Source organism: Cucumis sativus, unplaced genomic scaffold (genome assembly GCF_000004075.3).
Source record: "Cucumis sativus cultivar 9930 unplaced genomic scaffold, Cucumber_9930_V3 scaffold63, whole genome shotgun sequence".
In the NCBI taxonomy this organism is placed as follows: Eukaryota; Viridiplantae; Streptophyta; class Magnoliopsida; order Cucurbitales; family Cucurbitaceae; genus Cucumis; species Cucumis sativus.
The window spans coordinates 122,730-138,326 of record NW_022279557.1 but is presented as its reverse complement, the minus strand read 5'-3'; the positions used below and the strand labels follow the sequence as shown (position 1 = coordinate 138,326).

Sequence of the window (15,597 nt, the reverse complement as noted above, 5' to 3'; positions counted from 1 at the left end):
TTGGTTCCGTCTGAAAACGTCGAAGAAAGCCACAGTGGCCTAGAAAGGAACGACCGGACGCAGATAGGGGTCATAGTCCTCGAAAGTTCACATCTAGCCACTGGGCGGTCCGATTCTGAGTGATCTCGAAGTTGCTTGCCCACAAAAGCCGAACGATGATGCCCTAGACTCGGTTTGTTGGTTTCGTCTCAAAACGCCGAAGAAAGGGACAATGGCCTAGAAAGGAACGGCCGAACTCAGAACGGGGTCCGTGGTCTCGAAAATTCATATCTAACCACTGGGCGGTCCGATTTTGAGTGATCTTGAATATTCTTGCCCACAAAAGCCGAACGGTGATGCCCCGAACTCGGTTTCTTGGTTTCGTCCCAAAATGCCGAAGAAAGGCACAATGACCTAGAAAGGAACGGCCGGACTCAGAACGGTGTCGGAGGCCTCGAAAGTTCACATCTAACCACTGGACGGTCCGATTCTGAGTGATCTCAAAGTTTCTTGCCTACAAAAGCTGAACGGTGATGGCCCATACTCGTTTCTTGGTTCCGTCTACAAACGCCGAAGAAAGGCACAATGGCCTAGAAAGGAACGACCGAACTCAAAACGGGGTCCGAGGCCTCGAAAGTTCACATCTAACCAGCGGGCGGTCCGTTTCTGAGTGATCTCAAAGTTTCTTGCCCACAACAACCGAACGGTGATGCCCAGACTCCGTTTCTTGGTTCCGTCCCAAAACGCCAAAGAAAGGCACAATGGCTTAGAAAGGAACGACCGGACTCAGACAGGGGTCGGAAACCTCGAAAGTTCACATCTAGCCACTGGGCGGTCTGATTCTTAGTGATCTCGAAGTTTCTTACCCACAAAAGGCGAACGGTGATGCCCTAGACTCAGTTTCTTGGTTCCGTCCCAAAACGCCGGAGAAAAGGCATAATGGCCTAGGAAGGAACGACCAGACTCAGAACGGGGTCGGAGGCCTCGAAAGTTCACATCTAACCACTGGCGGTCGTATTCTGAGTGATCTTGAAGTTTCTTGCCCACAAAAGGGGAAAGGTGATGGCCCAGACTCGGTTTCTTGGTTCCGTCCCAAAACGCCGACGAAAGGCACAATGGCCTAGAAAGGAACGACCGGACTCAGACAGGGGTCGGAGTCCTCAAAAGTTCACATCTAGCCACTGGACGGTCTGATTCTGAGTGATCTCGAAGTTTCTTGCCCACAAAAGCTGAACGATGATGCCCTAGACTCAGTTTCTTGGTTCCGTCCCAAAACGTCGAAGAAAGGCACAATGGCCTAGAAAGGAACGACCGGACTCAAAACGGGGTTGGAGGCCTCGAAACTTCACATCTAACCACTGGGCGGTCTGATGCTGAGTGATCTCAAAGTTTCTTGCCGACAAAAGCCGAACGGTGATGCCCAGACTCGGTTTCTTGGTTCCGTCCCAAAACGTCGAAGAAAGGCACAATGACCTAGAAAGGAACGACCGGACTCAGAACGGGGTCGGAGGCCTCGAAAGTTCACATCTAACCACTGGACGGTCCGATTTGAGTGATCTCGAAGAGTCTTGCCCACAAAAGCCGAACGGTGATGCCCTTGACTCGGTTTCTTGGTTCCGTCCCAATCGTTTCGACATCTTTACTCAATCGGAGGTAACTATACAGACAGCACAATTCAGAACTATAGGTGAGTCCAATAGTAGAGAATCCCTTACCTTATAACCTTACTTAAGCTTATTTTTCAAACTAAAGTGCAACGAACCGACCTAAACATAATTGAAGAGAAATCAATCACTTCTACAAACAATTTAATCCATTCAATTCACTCTATATGTAAATTCCATAACTTACCCAAATTGTGGAGAATCAAATTCTAACGGAGACGGATCGGTGCAACAAATAACCGAACAATTCAAATCTAAACATACATGGCGTGACGGAACCGGAGTGACTCGGTCTAACGGTGATGCGACGATAGGACAAAATTTGCTTGACGTTCGGTGTAGGTGGAAGACGGTGATGAAGTTGATTGGAGAATGAAAAGAGAAGGAAGAAAAGAGACGGTGGTGTGGCCGTAGGTTGAAGAGGAAGAGAAAGGAAGAAGATGAATAGGAAAAGAGAAAAAAAAGATTAAATATTATAAATATATATATATATATATATATATATATATGAAATACAAAAATAAAAGTAGAATAACGATGAAATTTTGAAAAATGAAAATTTGGATAAAGTAAAATTTGAAAATAAAGATTTGATACAAATCCAATATTTGGAGGAAAAAAAAGTGTGTTAAGATAATGTAGGAGAAAATCAATATTTATGCTAAAATTTTGCATATTTCAAAATTAGTTACAGTTTAACTAAAAAGCAGGCGAGGAGATTTTAGGGTTAATGAAAATTCAAAACACGTGAAATGCTCATGTTTGCTATTCTTCTAATAAAATTTTGCTATTTTCTCAAATGAGTGTAATCCAACAAAATGAAGTTGTGTGTGTGTGAACAAAAATGAGGTAAATAGCTTTGATGATGATGGCAAATGGGTAAAGAAAATCTTATCTTATTCTTCACTTTTCATTTAATTGACAAAAAGTAACCAACCATATGAAGGGAAAAACAAAATGCTCTCTCAGTTACTTTACTCATTTCTTTGTTCTTTGTGTGGGAGATATTTGAAATGGAGATGAAGATCAAAATGAAAGAGAGATTATGCATACACTGTGAGAAGCACACAGAAAAATTGAAAATAAATTGAGAAGAAGAGAGAGATAAGCCTGAGGGAGAAATATTCATGTAACGCCCCAAACTTGAAGGTAAATTATTTTGAGAGAATTATTTCGATTTGTTCAAGATTTTTTTTTTAAATATGTTGAAGGGGAGAAAGAAGATTTGAAAATGTATTAATATAATTAAATATGTATATGTATTTAATTATATTTTTATTATTATATTTATTTTACATTTTATTAAATAAAGAAAAGAAAATGAAAATTTTAAATATATATATATATTATATATATTTTTTATTATATTTATTTTATATATTTTTTTAAATAAAAAGAAAAGAAAATGAAAATTTCTTTTTTCCCTTTTCTTCTTCCGCCCAGCGCCGCGACCCTCCCTTCCGTTCTCCATCTCCGTTCGCGAAGCAACCTTGCAGCAGTCGTCCCGCGTGACTCTCCGTTCGTCTGTTTCCGTCTCCATTCACCGAAGCCGAACCCAACCGCCACCCTCTCTTTTCTCCTTCGGATCGAAACCGCCGCGCCCATCCACCTGTAACTGTCGTGCCTCCCCGCTCACAACCGTCGTCCAGATCTGCATCGCCGAGCCGTCCAGGTCCTCGCTGCCGCTCGTGCTTCACCCTTGCAGTTCGCAGTAACCCAGATCCGTCGCTGCAACCGTCGGCCGGTTCGTGAAGCCCTGCCGCGCAACCTCTGTTTCCAGCCGCCGCCCATTTCGTTCTCCTCTGTTTTCTGCACTGCCGCGCGACTCTCGACCGCGTCTGTCTTCACCTCCGTGAAGCCGTCGATGCATACATCTTGTGAAGCCCGGTCGCCGCGTCAGATCGTCGATCGATTTTGAGGCAGCCGCCACGTCTCCTTTGGCCGACCGCTGACCGACCCACACTTAGGATTTTTGCTGCGAGTTCGACAGTCGTGCGTTGAGGTGTTGGGAGTAACGTTGGGCTCCCTTAAATTCACAACCAATATATGAATTGTTGAGGGTTCAGTTCGCCAATACTTCGGTGAGTTGGAACTTACGTTGAGGAAAGTAAGTGAGATATGTATCTTGAAAGTAATCGAATTTTTGTATTGTATTGCTTAGGATTGTTTCGAGGACGTTAGTTGATTAAGGAGCTTCCCTAACTTTGAGGTAAGGGATTTTCTACTGGACTCACTTATGATTGTGAATTGTATGTCTGTATGATTGTCTCTGACTGAGTAAAGATGTTGAGATGATATATATATATACACGTATGGATGTAGATTCGGTGTTGAATGTATACTGTGGATTGACTGAAAATATATATATACATATGGATTGAAGTAGACTTAGTGTTGAATGCATATTGTGATTGTCTTGGAATATATATATATATGTGTGTGGATGTGGACAGGACGAAAATTGTAGATTGTGTTTGTATGAGATGCAGATGTGAACTTGTGATTGTCGTTTAGACTGGGTGTACGTTACGCTAAAGTATGACTGTGTGCTGGTGAACTGAGGGGTGTATTGACTGTATAGTTTGATTGACTGACGTATTAGTATGTTATTGACAGACATATGACTAAAGTGAGATAAGTTGACTGTTAGGACGTTGAGAGAAAGAACTTTATATTTTGAAGTAACTGAAAGATGGATTGAATGGAATGAGGGGAAAATTGTTAGCTTTTATTGGGATGTGTGCCTTGTAGGTGTCCCACGGGATCACCAATTTATTCTGCACCTTCGGGAGCATTAGACTGATATGTGTTTCTGCAGAACACTAGACTGATATGTACGTCCCTCGGGCGTTAGACTGAAATGTGCATCCTACGGGATCACAAGACTGCGACTGTACAGGGTGTCCCAATAGAATGTTAACAATTTATTTTCCCCTGACGGGACCAGTAGAGGGTCTCTTACTGAGTATTGTTATACTCACCCTTCTTATGTTTAATTTTCAGGCAAAGGAAATAAAGGTGGCAAATCGGCGAGGGGCAGGAAGGAAGCGTGATTGCCATAGGAAACGTGTCATTTTGCTTCCGCTTATGGTTTCTTTTGAGGTTTAAGATGTTGTATTGAAATTTAGTTTACAAACTTTTATTTGTAAGTATTATTTTTAAGTTTTTTTTTTTTTTTTATATTAGAAAATCAGGCCTGACTTAAAGTTGTTTTTAAATTGGCTTACGTTTCATTTTGTATCAACCAAAGTCTTTTGTCAAAAATTAATGACCTCGACTTACCTAGAAAAGTTGGGTCGTTACAATTCATTTCCTTTTCAAAGTGAATTGCAAAGAAATTTTCTCAAATTGAAAAGAAAGGAGAAATATACAAAATTCAGCCACCGCTTCTTCTCCCTTCAGTTTGCAGTTTTCGTCTCCCTCTCTTCTATTATTAAAATAAATAAATAAAATATCACAACCCGACTTAACACAAACTATTTACTTTTTTAAACCACAAATTTAATTTCTCAACTTTTAAACTATTTTAAACTTACAAATCTACTTTATTCATTTCTTCAGATTTATATCTAACAATAAAAAAAAATCAAAATTTATAGACACTTAAAACATAAAATTGAAAGACCTATTAAACAATTGAAAGGTTTAAGAGGTAACTAGACAAACTTTAAAAGTTCTAAGGGAAAGAATCTTTTGTTTAACTATTACAGTAATTAATTTTGAAAATATGTTATTTAGAAAAACTACAAGTGTTTGACAACTCTTTGAAAGCTATTGAAATACTCTCAAATTGTATTTTAAGCAATTTTAATAAAAAGAGAGTCTACATAAAAAAAATACCCTTTTTAAAGGAACATTTTTTCTCTAATCACTCCAATGGAACTCAAACACGTACTTCAAGTTAATTCTGGTATCCAAGAATCAGTCTCATCCAACATAAACAAGAACATTCAACTTGATAGAACTTCATTACCTCATTTTTACAATTCCCAAAGTTACTAAATGAAGGACCATTCCCAACTTTCTCCATGAATAAACTTATCGTCTTTTATGTACTGATGAATATAGAGATGGAGCGATCAGAGTTTGTTTATGTACCAAATTAGAGTGAGTTGAGAAAAGAGTGGATTTACACAAGGACGAAATGGCTGGCTGCTGCTAGTTCAAAATTGAAAGGGTGACCTTGTTTCTCATAGGGACTCAGCAAATTGAGGGGCCTCCAAGTCTACTTCTTGTCTCATTATACATGCATTAGCCATTCAACGTTTGAAAGTCCATATCCCTTTTTCTACGGCCACCAAGGCTTCCTCCACGTCTTCCTCACAAGCCATAAAGCTCGTCTTCCATACGTTGTTTACTTTATCTAGCTCATGAATCACCTAAATTTTCAAGCATAATGAATTTGCCAAATGAGAGAAAAATTATGTATATACTACAAGGAAATTGCAAGTATATTCACCCTATCAAAAAATATTAAACAAATTCTTGTTCTAGTCCCTAAAATTTTTCATCTTTTCCCAACTTTCAAAATGCTTCGTATGAGATATATTCCAATCACATATAGCAGAAATGACCGATGAGTATTGGATAAATGAATATTAATTTGATAAAATAATTTACAAAATTTAAAACCGTTAGTTGGCTACGTTTTGGAAGCTCGATGACTAAAATGGATGTTTTGAAAGTTCTAAGGCTAAAATGGAATTTAAATCAACATAATAGTAAGTTCAAGATCAAAGACAAGCTAAACAATAAAATGTTGCGACCAGAAAACAATCTAATCATAATTAGAAACATGGATGTATGTATTTGTACACCAAATCACAAAAAATAACTCCAGATTTCGATCTAGAGACAATTAAAAACTTGAACAAATTTGATAATTAAAGAAACACGGAGATGGCCATATGATCCCTTGTGCATAGACTTTTTACATTTCATGCTCAATTCCTAGGATCAAAACAAACATAAATATTAAAGACTTAAAGAAGCACATACACTCTAGTTTGGGTAGTGTATCAATAAACAATATGTATGGAACACTGGGAGAACACGTGTTGAACACTAGTTAGTACAGTAGATGTGTTAGACAACAAGTATTCCAGTGCAATAAAGGTCAAGATTGGTCACACACACATATTAAACTCTTGGCTTTGAATAAGTTTTGAGTGAAGGACAAGCTTATTTTTAAGCATATAAATACATAAACTTATTGACTTTGAATTTCTATATAAATATGATACATACTTTTTAAATTATATATATTAAAACTGTGTTCTAGCACTATCCTATATTTTTAAGAAAAAAATGTACACGTCACCATGTCTATGATTTATTGACCCATGTCTAGAATTCGTATACGTGCTTGTTTTTTTGAGAACTTCACGTCTTCATTAGATGGAGGATAGCCATATTATATTGGTTGTATATGTAATATAGAGAACCAAACCTAGTACTCGAGATTTGTACAATAACAGAGAACTTACATTTCCACCGGCTGACTTGACTATCAGGGATAGAGTTTTAGGTGGTGGTTGAGCGTGAGCTGATATGCAAACATCATACCCTTCAAATAAAGCTCAAGAACATGCTTTTGCCCTGAGAACTACAACTTTTAGGCTGGCTCGATACTTCGATATGTAGTCATCATCATTTAGTATGTAAGGCAACTCGTCTGCAGATCCATAAGGAATTAATCAATCACAAAAATTAGGTAGGATGAAAAACATAAGTGGAAGAAAATACATTATGCTTTGATACTAGCAAGCCATTCGAACTTACCAACAAATCTGCCTTCCCGGTAGCTTTCCTTTAACCAACTGGAGGAGACAATCCAAGCTCTAAGTAATTTGCAATTAACTTGCAATTTTAGTAACAAGATATAGTAAAAATTATGAGCAAGAGCACACTGACACGCTTGAAGCCACATGGTAATGCATATGCTCGATAATCATTGAGAACATTAACAGGAGAAAATAAAGTTAAGAACAGTAGCTTGAAGAACAAAAAACATTCTACAACATAAAATCTTCAAAAACACATTGCTTAAAATCAAGTTTACTAATATAAAAGGTAAGATATTACGTTCCACTCTCCACACTACTGAAGTTCAACATTTCACATGAAAGAAATGAAATACTACTCTCAAATATAACTAAAAAAGCATAAATGGGTAAAGAAAAAGCATAGAGAAATGCAAAAGAATCCTTGGCTTTGATATATTGAAAGGTAAAGAATATCAACCATAGATGCCCGGAGAAGAACTCCTACAAATACACACTTAACGCAGATTATCATTCGCTAACATGAGACCTTCTAGAGTTATTCTGTTAGGATACTTCCTAAAAGAACAAGTTCTTAATTTATTATAATGAACTATAAGAAAATACAAGATAAAACCAAGTATAAGGCACTTGGAACCTCCCTCTTGAGTACTCTCACCCAAGCCCTAGATCACCCCAGAATTCTCCCTCACTTACCCTCCCTCCATTTATAATAAGATGTAACCACACTTACATAATAACTTAGTAACTTTCTAAATATCTAATTACCCTTATACCCTAACCTTATACTAATCTAGGTATCTAACATTACCCGATCCTTCAAAACACCTTGTCCTCAAGGTGTGCTTACAAACATGATCATGGCCCCTTTCTCGTTTTTTCTCTTTTTAATTGCAAACAATCCCCAGCATTCTGCTCTTCAATGTTGAAAAAGAAATCCTCCCCTTCGGCTTTGAAAAACTCTCGATTCCAATAAGGTCCATTGACTTCAGTCCACAAAGCAACCCAATGTACTTGAATTTTCCTTTTCCATAACACATTGTCTTAGTTAACCCTTTGCATATCACCAACAAGTGTTTAATTTTCAAACCCTTCATCTCTAGTGGGCTAGGCCATAATCAAATTGTTGCGTCAAGATCAAAATCATATTGCCACCGGTTTCATTCCTAGGACCCACCTACATACACGTTTTTCTTCCCTCCTATTTTTGGAACTCTCCATCCACTTCATCTACAAATGATGTGCCCCAATGTTTTATTTAGAATAAGTTGAAGCTCATTTAGAGTAAGTTGAAGCCCACTTGAAATAGTAAGACCCAAGATTGTTCCTTTTGTCCTAATCCTCTTTCCTACCAATTTCTACCACGTCATTGGAACCATCATGTGTGCAGCAACTTCTTCCTCGTCACGTGATTCACCCCTATTTCAGACCACCTTCTCGAGCCTCTGTAGACCGGTAACTGTCGGCTTCTTCTTTCTCCATTGCAACCAGCCATTTTGTGTTTCTTTGAGCAACAAATTTTTCTTCACTCGAGTCTTCATTTCGAGCCTCACAAGTAATCCTTATCGACCTTCCTCTATAGTTTCTTCTTGGTCACTCTTTGCCATCCTCTTCACCTTCATTGTATAACCGTTGCAATCGCGTTTTCCTCGATTCTTCTATGGATTCAGCAACTTCTTAGAGTCCATCGATTTATGGACCTGAAGATTCCAATCCGTTCTAAATAAACACAATCCAGATCAGTGCCACTGAACACAGGCATTTCAACCTTCTTGAATTTGCTATGATCGTTCGAGTTTTTATCCCTTTCAAACTTGTTTGTTTTACCTTCTACCTTGATTTCCTTCAATGTCTTACCTCCACCTTCGATGATACTCTCAATCATTGGTCCTTTGCTCGACGATCCTTCCATTCTTCCGGAGATTGTCGAATAAAAAGAACTTGACTTGGACCCTCTACTTCTCCCGAGCACGAAAGACGGCAGCCTCTACTTCTTTGGAATATTTTGTCCCTTTCTCCCTCCTCTTTCCTCCCTTTTATTTTGCTTTACTAACAAACTAATGGGAAAGATCTCCTCCGATATTCTCTCCTCCTATAATCTCTCCTATATTCTCGTGTGGGTCAATATTACCCTTTTTAATTCTTCTACTGTATTTAAATAATATTGGAGACATATACTTCCTAACAAGAACAAGATCTGAATTTATTATAATGTAACTATAAGAAAATACAAGATAAAACCAAGTATAAAGCACTTGGAACCCTCCCTCTTGAGTACTCTCACCCAAGCCTTATATCACTCCCAGAATTCTCCCAACTTACCCTCCCTCCATTTATAATAACATGTAACCACCCTAGTTACCACACTTACATAATAACTACTAGTAACCACACTTACACAATAACTACTAGTAACTTTCTAAATATCTAATTACCCTTATACCCAACCCTATACTAATCTAGGTATCTAACAAATTCCATAACATAATGTATTAGGGGAAGAAGGAAATCGAGGATAAAAACACTAGCTAGCCAACAAATATCTTTCATTAGTGAGCTTGAGCCATTTTACACGTAAAATGAGAAAAGTAAGCCTGAAACCCAAATTAGCCTAATGGTTGTCTTAACAACCACTACCCACCATCACGATAGAAACAACTGAAAAGGAAGAGCATGATACAATCCAACTCAAACATAAGAATTGATTTTGATGTTTAACTAAAAGTAAACAGGCAGTAGAATAAGAAACTATACCCTTTTAGATCTAGAAGGTTCACAACAATTTCTAGCCTAAGCACAACTACGAGGCAATGGAAGAATAACGGCAAAGGCCTTGTGTGCATGGAATCGCTAACTTTTGTGCAAATGAGATAATTATCGGTATTCAAAGGCCAAAAGGACACATAGAAGAGTGTTCGTCTAAGGCTGCAAGACTAACCCTAAAAAGAGAGCAATACAAAAATTTAGAGTTTTTCGCACTTTTCCTGTAATGACATGAGTGCTTGTACTCCCATCAGCAGTGAGAGAACCACCAAGCTCCTCAATCATCTGAATTAGAAAACAACTGCACATTAGAGCAGTCACAATTTGGAATAAATAGAACTTTTAATTGTTAGAATCTTAGAATATTTATGAAAAGTTTATGGGAATATTTTTCTTAATTCCTAAATATTTTCCTTTTTTATTCCTCTGTATATTCTATTTATTCTCCCTTGTACCTATTGTATTTTTCATCAGAAAATAATAAGAAAAAAATATAGTGGTTTTTCTCCTGGTACACAGGTTTCCACGTAAAGTTGTGTGTTTGTTTGTCTCCCTTTCAATATGGTATCCGAGCAGGTGGTCCAAGAAGGTCTTGTGTTCAAGCCTCGCATTGTCGTTTCCTCCCAATTAAAATCCATTTCCAGTTGTTGGGCCTTTCAAATATTTCAAGCCCACAAGTGAGGAGAGTGTTGGTGATATATAATTGAATTTTCTTTCTTTTTTTAAAAAAGGATACGAGTCTCACTATTATTAATATAAAGAAAGAGACAAAGCTCAATGTACATGAGGATTATACAAAGAGCAAAAAGGGAGAGGGAAGATCAACAGGCGCATCCGGGCATCTCAAACTAGGTTGACACCCCCTTAGTGCCCTCAAAACATCCAAAAAGCGACAACACAAGATCAAAACAAAAAGCCACAAAAACAGAGACAAACAAAATGATAAAAAGAATCTTTCCAAAAAAATCATAATCAAAGGCAGCATGCTGAGAACAAAGAAGAATAAGCCTTGATTGGTTGAGCAAAAACTGTTTGAAGCAGAGGGCTGATCCGAAAGTCCTGATCATCAAAGACTTCAAAGTGGGGATGCTGTAAAGGCTGGCCAATATAACACAATATCCTACGTCGAAGATCTTCTTTTGCATTACATTTTCTAAAATTTCCAATCCACTCTGTTAAAGGCCTTTTCAAGGTCTAATTTAATGATCCATCTTTTCTTTTTTCGGATACTATAGACCTCCACAGTTTCTTTTGCTATTAAAATAGGATCCAAGATTTGGCACTCTTCCAGAAAGCCACATTGTAATGGAGAAGTATGTTAGATTCTAACAATAAAACACAAAATATCCTAACCAAATGGCTAAACAGAGGCAGCACTCTGTAATTCTTTATTTATGTAAAAGCCAAAACACATTCAACAGTAGTAGATATGAAAAATAAAGGAAGAACAACATAGAAAACTTACCCAACTCCTTTATACGGGGCTGGATACCCTCAGGCTACAACAACCTTTACTCTCCTTGAAATAACAAAAAAAGACCTAGCCTCCCCTACCCCAACATTACATATTTATACCTCTCTCTCTCTTCCCTCCTGGCGGGCCCCACCTACACGATCCTCTCCCATTATTCTCTCATAATTGGTTGCTAAGGAATTTCCCTTTCTACCCTTCCTTTTATAGGTATAGATAATAGGAGGTCTTACAAAGTAATACCTGGCCTGACTTTCTTTAATCTTTCTGCGAGAACCTTTCCAAACAACTTATAAATTAATGTTGAAACAACTTATAAGCCACACTGTAATGACCTTCCTTCTCTTGACCGAACTTCAATAATCGACAACTTATATTTATCCATAGTGCCTTTATAATACAACTGGCAATCTCTTCTCTTTTGGTCTCCGGAATCAATGCTCTATCTGGATTAGCTTTCTTCAAAAGATTTTTAATAGCCAATTGTTTCGAATGGCCCATGAATCCTCTAGTGTTCCATGATATAATCTCCATCTTTGCTACCTCTGCCCTTATATCAATTCAATTTCACATGCTGCCAAGAAAGGAACCAACTCTTGAGGGGGAAGGATACTTGCTGACCTGCACAAAATTTCTTTTTATGGGGAGGAAAACAATTTAATAAAATCTGGACCGAGAGAGTCACTGTCCTCTTGTTTCTTGTCTCTGATTGAATTATTTCTTCCTCAACTGGTTCAAATTCTGCACTACTTACACTGGTGACTGATTCAACTTCCTTGAATTCATCTTCTAGGTTCTCAACTTTTTTTAGATAAGAAGTATCTTGCACAAAATTAAAGAATGAACCAGAAAGTTTGGAGGAGGATTGAGAAAATTTATTACTTAAGGAGGAAGGCAGTACTGACCTTTTGCCAACTGAATTTTGAATTTGTATCTTCACACAACTTTCCTCTAATAAATCAGAATTAGTTAAGCTCATCCAAATGTTGCGAAAAGTTCTCCCTTTGGTATAGGTCTTGAGGTGCTTAGAAAAATTTATGGCATGAAATGGAATAGCTTTCATTGCAGAGGATATTTTAGTCTTGGGAGAGGCTGGTAATTTTGGTTGAGAACTGAAAACAGGAGATGGCCCGCAAGTGAAGTTCCTTGATGGAGGAGAGGACTCTGATTCTTCCTCCAATTCGTCAGAATACCAAAAGCCATTGGAATTCTGTTTAATAGAATTCTTGGGGCCTACCATCTGTGTGTCAGCTTTAAAAATGTCTGCAAATACATTAAGTTTGAAAAAATTTGGTTGGGGAGGGCTAGGTGAGCTGTTTTTTGAGATAATAAAATGCCGACTGGCTGCCTTTTCTTCTTTCGAGGTCTGTTTTTCTCTCTTTTCTGTTGAAGTCTTTTCCCCTTCTAAGTACATGGAGATGCCAGCTATACCCAAATTTGAATTTTGCCTTCTGAAAATTATTTTTTTCGCGAGGATTCAAGGGCTGAAACTCTTTCCGGTCGAACAAGGTTTTCTTCTTCATCACCCAACTTCCTAAGTGCTTCGAAAGGATTTCTTGAGATGGATAAGCCATTCTGTTTGAGAAAATTAAGGTATCTGGGAGACCATCACTTTGGAGCCCTTCATCTAAAATCACTGAATTTATTCTACATAAATCAATAGGATTGGAAAAATCACTTTGAAATAGATCATATTGGATTATTACAGGAGCTTCTAAGGGTTCAAAATCCCCAAAATTAAGGGAAAAATTTCCTCAGTTCTCACTCTTTAATTCTATAGTTGCTGGTAAGAATCCGCAAAGATTTTTCCGAACTTTAATTCTTGCTTCAGAGAACTTGATCAGATTGAGTGTTTCTAAGATTATACTTTCTAGTCCACCAAAGTAGCTTAAGCTTAAGGCTATAATTGAATTTTCTTTCAACCATCAGCTTAAAATTTTTGGTGAATCGGTGGTTTAATATTTATATTAATATTTTATAAAAAAAGTATACAGCTAATGCCATATAAAATAAATAAAGAAATACTATAAAATCTACATCCATAAAATATGCATGTGAACACATATCAGAAGATGGATATTCGTAAGTTAGAAAGACCGATAACAAAATGTCATAATTAAACAACAACATTAATATTATAGGTAGTTTCAAGCTTCATTTGTCTATTCTAGGTAGGGATATTGAATAACTCTTAAAAATAATATAAAGATTGAATCCCTAAACTTCATGTTAAAGAAACTGATTAATCATTTTTGGCAGGATGTCAGATTCGCCTTTCGAAATCCTACATGAGTAGAGCCAGCCAAATAAGCCAAGCAAGATATGCCTCTTAAGGAATATGGAGAAGTTCAATGACTGGGTATGTATATGATAAGCCTTAACCTCAATTTTATTTATCAATAATGGAGGGAAGGAATCAGAAGCTTCTCTAGCTCTCCCAATTATTCTAAGAAACCTGATACAAGCTATGCCAAAACATACCCTCCCCAAACAATCATAATAGTATTTATATGAAAGCATAAAAGACTCATGGCCCCCTTAACTAGCAGCATTCAGACCAACAAAACAGCTTCCCATCCTCCTCTCCTGAATCCTTTCTTGTGCCTACGGGTGTACACCTTCACTACCATGGGCCTATCAGTATGTAGAGATCGTAGAGGCTGTATGAGCCAAGGAGCTGGAAGAGTAGGATTAGGGAAGTGTGGAGTTTTCCGCTCTTTGTTTGGCCAAAAGTGTTTGTGGACTCCCGACAAGAAAATTTCAATTTTATGCCTTATTGACTTCGTATGTCCTAGGCCCTAAGAGTTCAAAACTTTCTAGATTTCACAACTTCTTGGACCACTCCTTGTGCCAAACACCCCTTTAAAGAATACTAAGCCAAGGATATAAAACTTCAATACTATCAATAGAAAATCTCATAAAAGAAACATGAATGATGAATATTTTAGAAGACTATAAATTGGTACCGTACCTTCATGAGCTGAGTTTTCTTAGTTTCGTCTGCAATGTTCATCAGCATAATTTTAAATGGTTTTCCTAATGTGTTCTCTTCAGAATTGAGGTCCTCTGATGCCACATTTACACTTCCAAATTCTTGACAGAAATTTTGTGTACACTGATTGGTTGGATTTTTAGGATAAATACTTGATAAAATCTCATGCTTTGAATTGGCTAAAGAGCATCCTTGAGAGCAGGTATCGTATACATCACTTTCAGGATCAAGATTTTTGTTAGAGTGAGAATGAAAATGGTCCAGATTGACTCCTTTTACTTTCTTTGACTTCAAGGAAGAAAGTGATGCTTCCCAAACTCTCTTTGCGCTATGTTTAGAGCAAGAACAATGTGTCTCATCCAAATTACCAAGAGTATTGGATAATTCTACAATACTAGCTGTCGTGTTGTTCTCTATTTCTGCAAAAGAAACCGGACCGTTGCTATCATGCACTGCATCCTGGTTTAAATAAACCGTTATGAGATAATTAAGCAACATATGGAGAATAATTTAAATTGTACTATCTTGTGGAACAAAACCTGAATTACATATACCCTGAATTTCATTTTCTTCTCCAAGGGGCACTAAAGTTACAAACTCGTCATGTTGAAAATTCAAATTTTGAATGGTATGCTGATCAGTTGAATTTGAAACGTTGCAACCTCGATTGGCAACACTGATTCTTGCAGCATACGGGGCTTCAGGCTTTAGTAGAGAAAGTAACTTTGGAAAGTCAGTCGAACACATTGAAATTCCCTGAATGTGCGAAATCCATGGATTTTATTACACATCCCAAAGGTTATAATCAATTGGTTCTCGAAGTACGCCACCTTCATCCCCATTACAAAACTATGTTCTGTCGAGCTGATAGCACACTTGTTCTTTAAGAATGTCTTGAAGTGATGGGGAGTTCCATCAAGCATTGTGAGTGACAGGGATGGTAGA

The 15,597-nt window shown here is 37.5% G+C and overlaps 1 protein-coding gene and 1 long non-coding RNA gene across 4 annotated transcripts; one reads left to right on the top strand and one right to left on the bottom strand.

Annotated features, from left to right (window-relative positions):
• Positions 1 to 3,475: 3,475 nt before the first annotated feature.
• LOC116406064 lies at positions 3,476 to 4,659 on the top strand. Of its 2 annotated transcripts, XR_004219132.1 has the most exons (3): positions 3,476 to 3,724; positions 3,805 to 3,852; positions 4,647 to 4,659. It is a non-coding gene; the product is annotated as an uncharacterized LOC116406064 (long non-coding RNA). The 2 variants fall into 2 exon arrangements; XR_004219131.1 differs by lacking the exon at positions 4,647 to 4,659 and having other exon boundaries at positions 3,805 to 4,002.
• Positions 4,660 to 5,924: 1,265 nt separating this feature from the next.
• Positions 5,925 to 15,209, bottom strand: LOC116406067. 2 transcript variants are annotated; one of them, XR_004219135.1, is made up of 4 exons: positions 10,181 to 10,197; positions 7,425 to 7,483; positions 7,130 to 7,317; positions 5,925 to 6,022 (listed from the first exon to the last, which is right to left on the bottom strand). XR_004219135.1 is itself a non-coding variant. In XM_031889778.1 (3 exons), coding segments are annotated over exons 1-3 (579 nt in total). In that variant the 5' UTR covers positions 15,151 to 15,209; the 3' UTR covers positions 7,069 to 7,316. The 2 variants fall into 2 exon arrangements, 1 of the variants encoding a protein (XP_031745638.1); XM_031889778.1 differs by lacking the exons at positions 5,925 to 6,022; positions 10,181 to 10,197 and adding an exon at positions 14,632 to 15,209 and having other exon boundaries at positions 7,069 to 7,317.
• Positions 15,210 to 15,597: the final 388 nt, after the last annotated feature.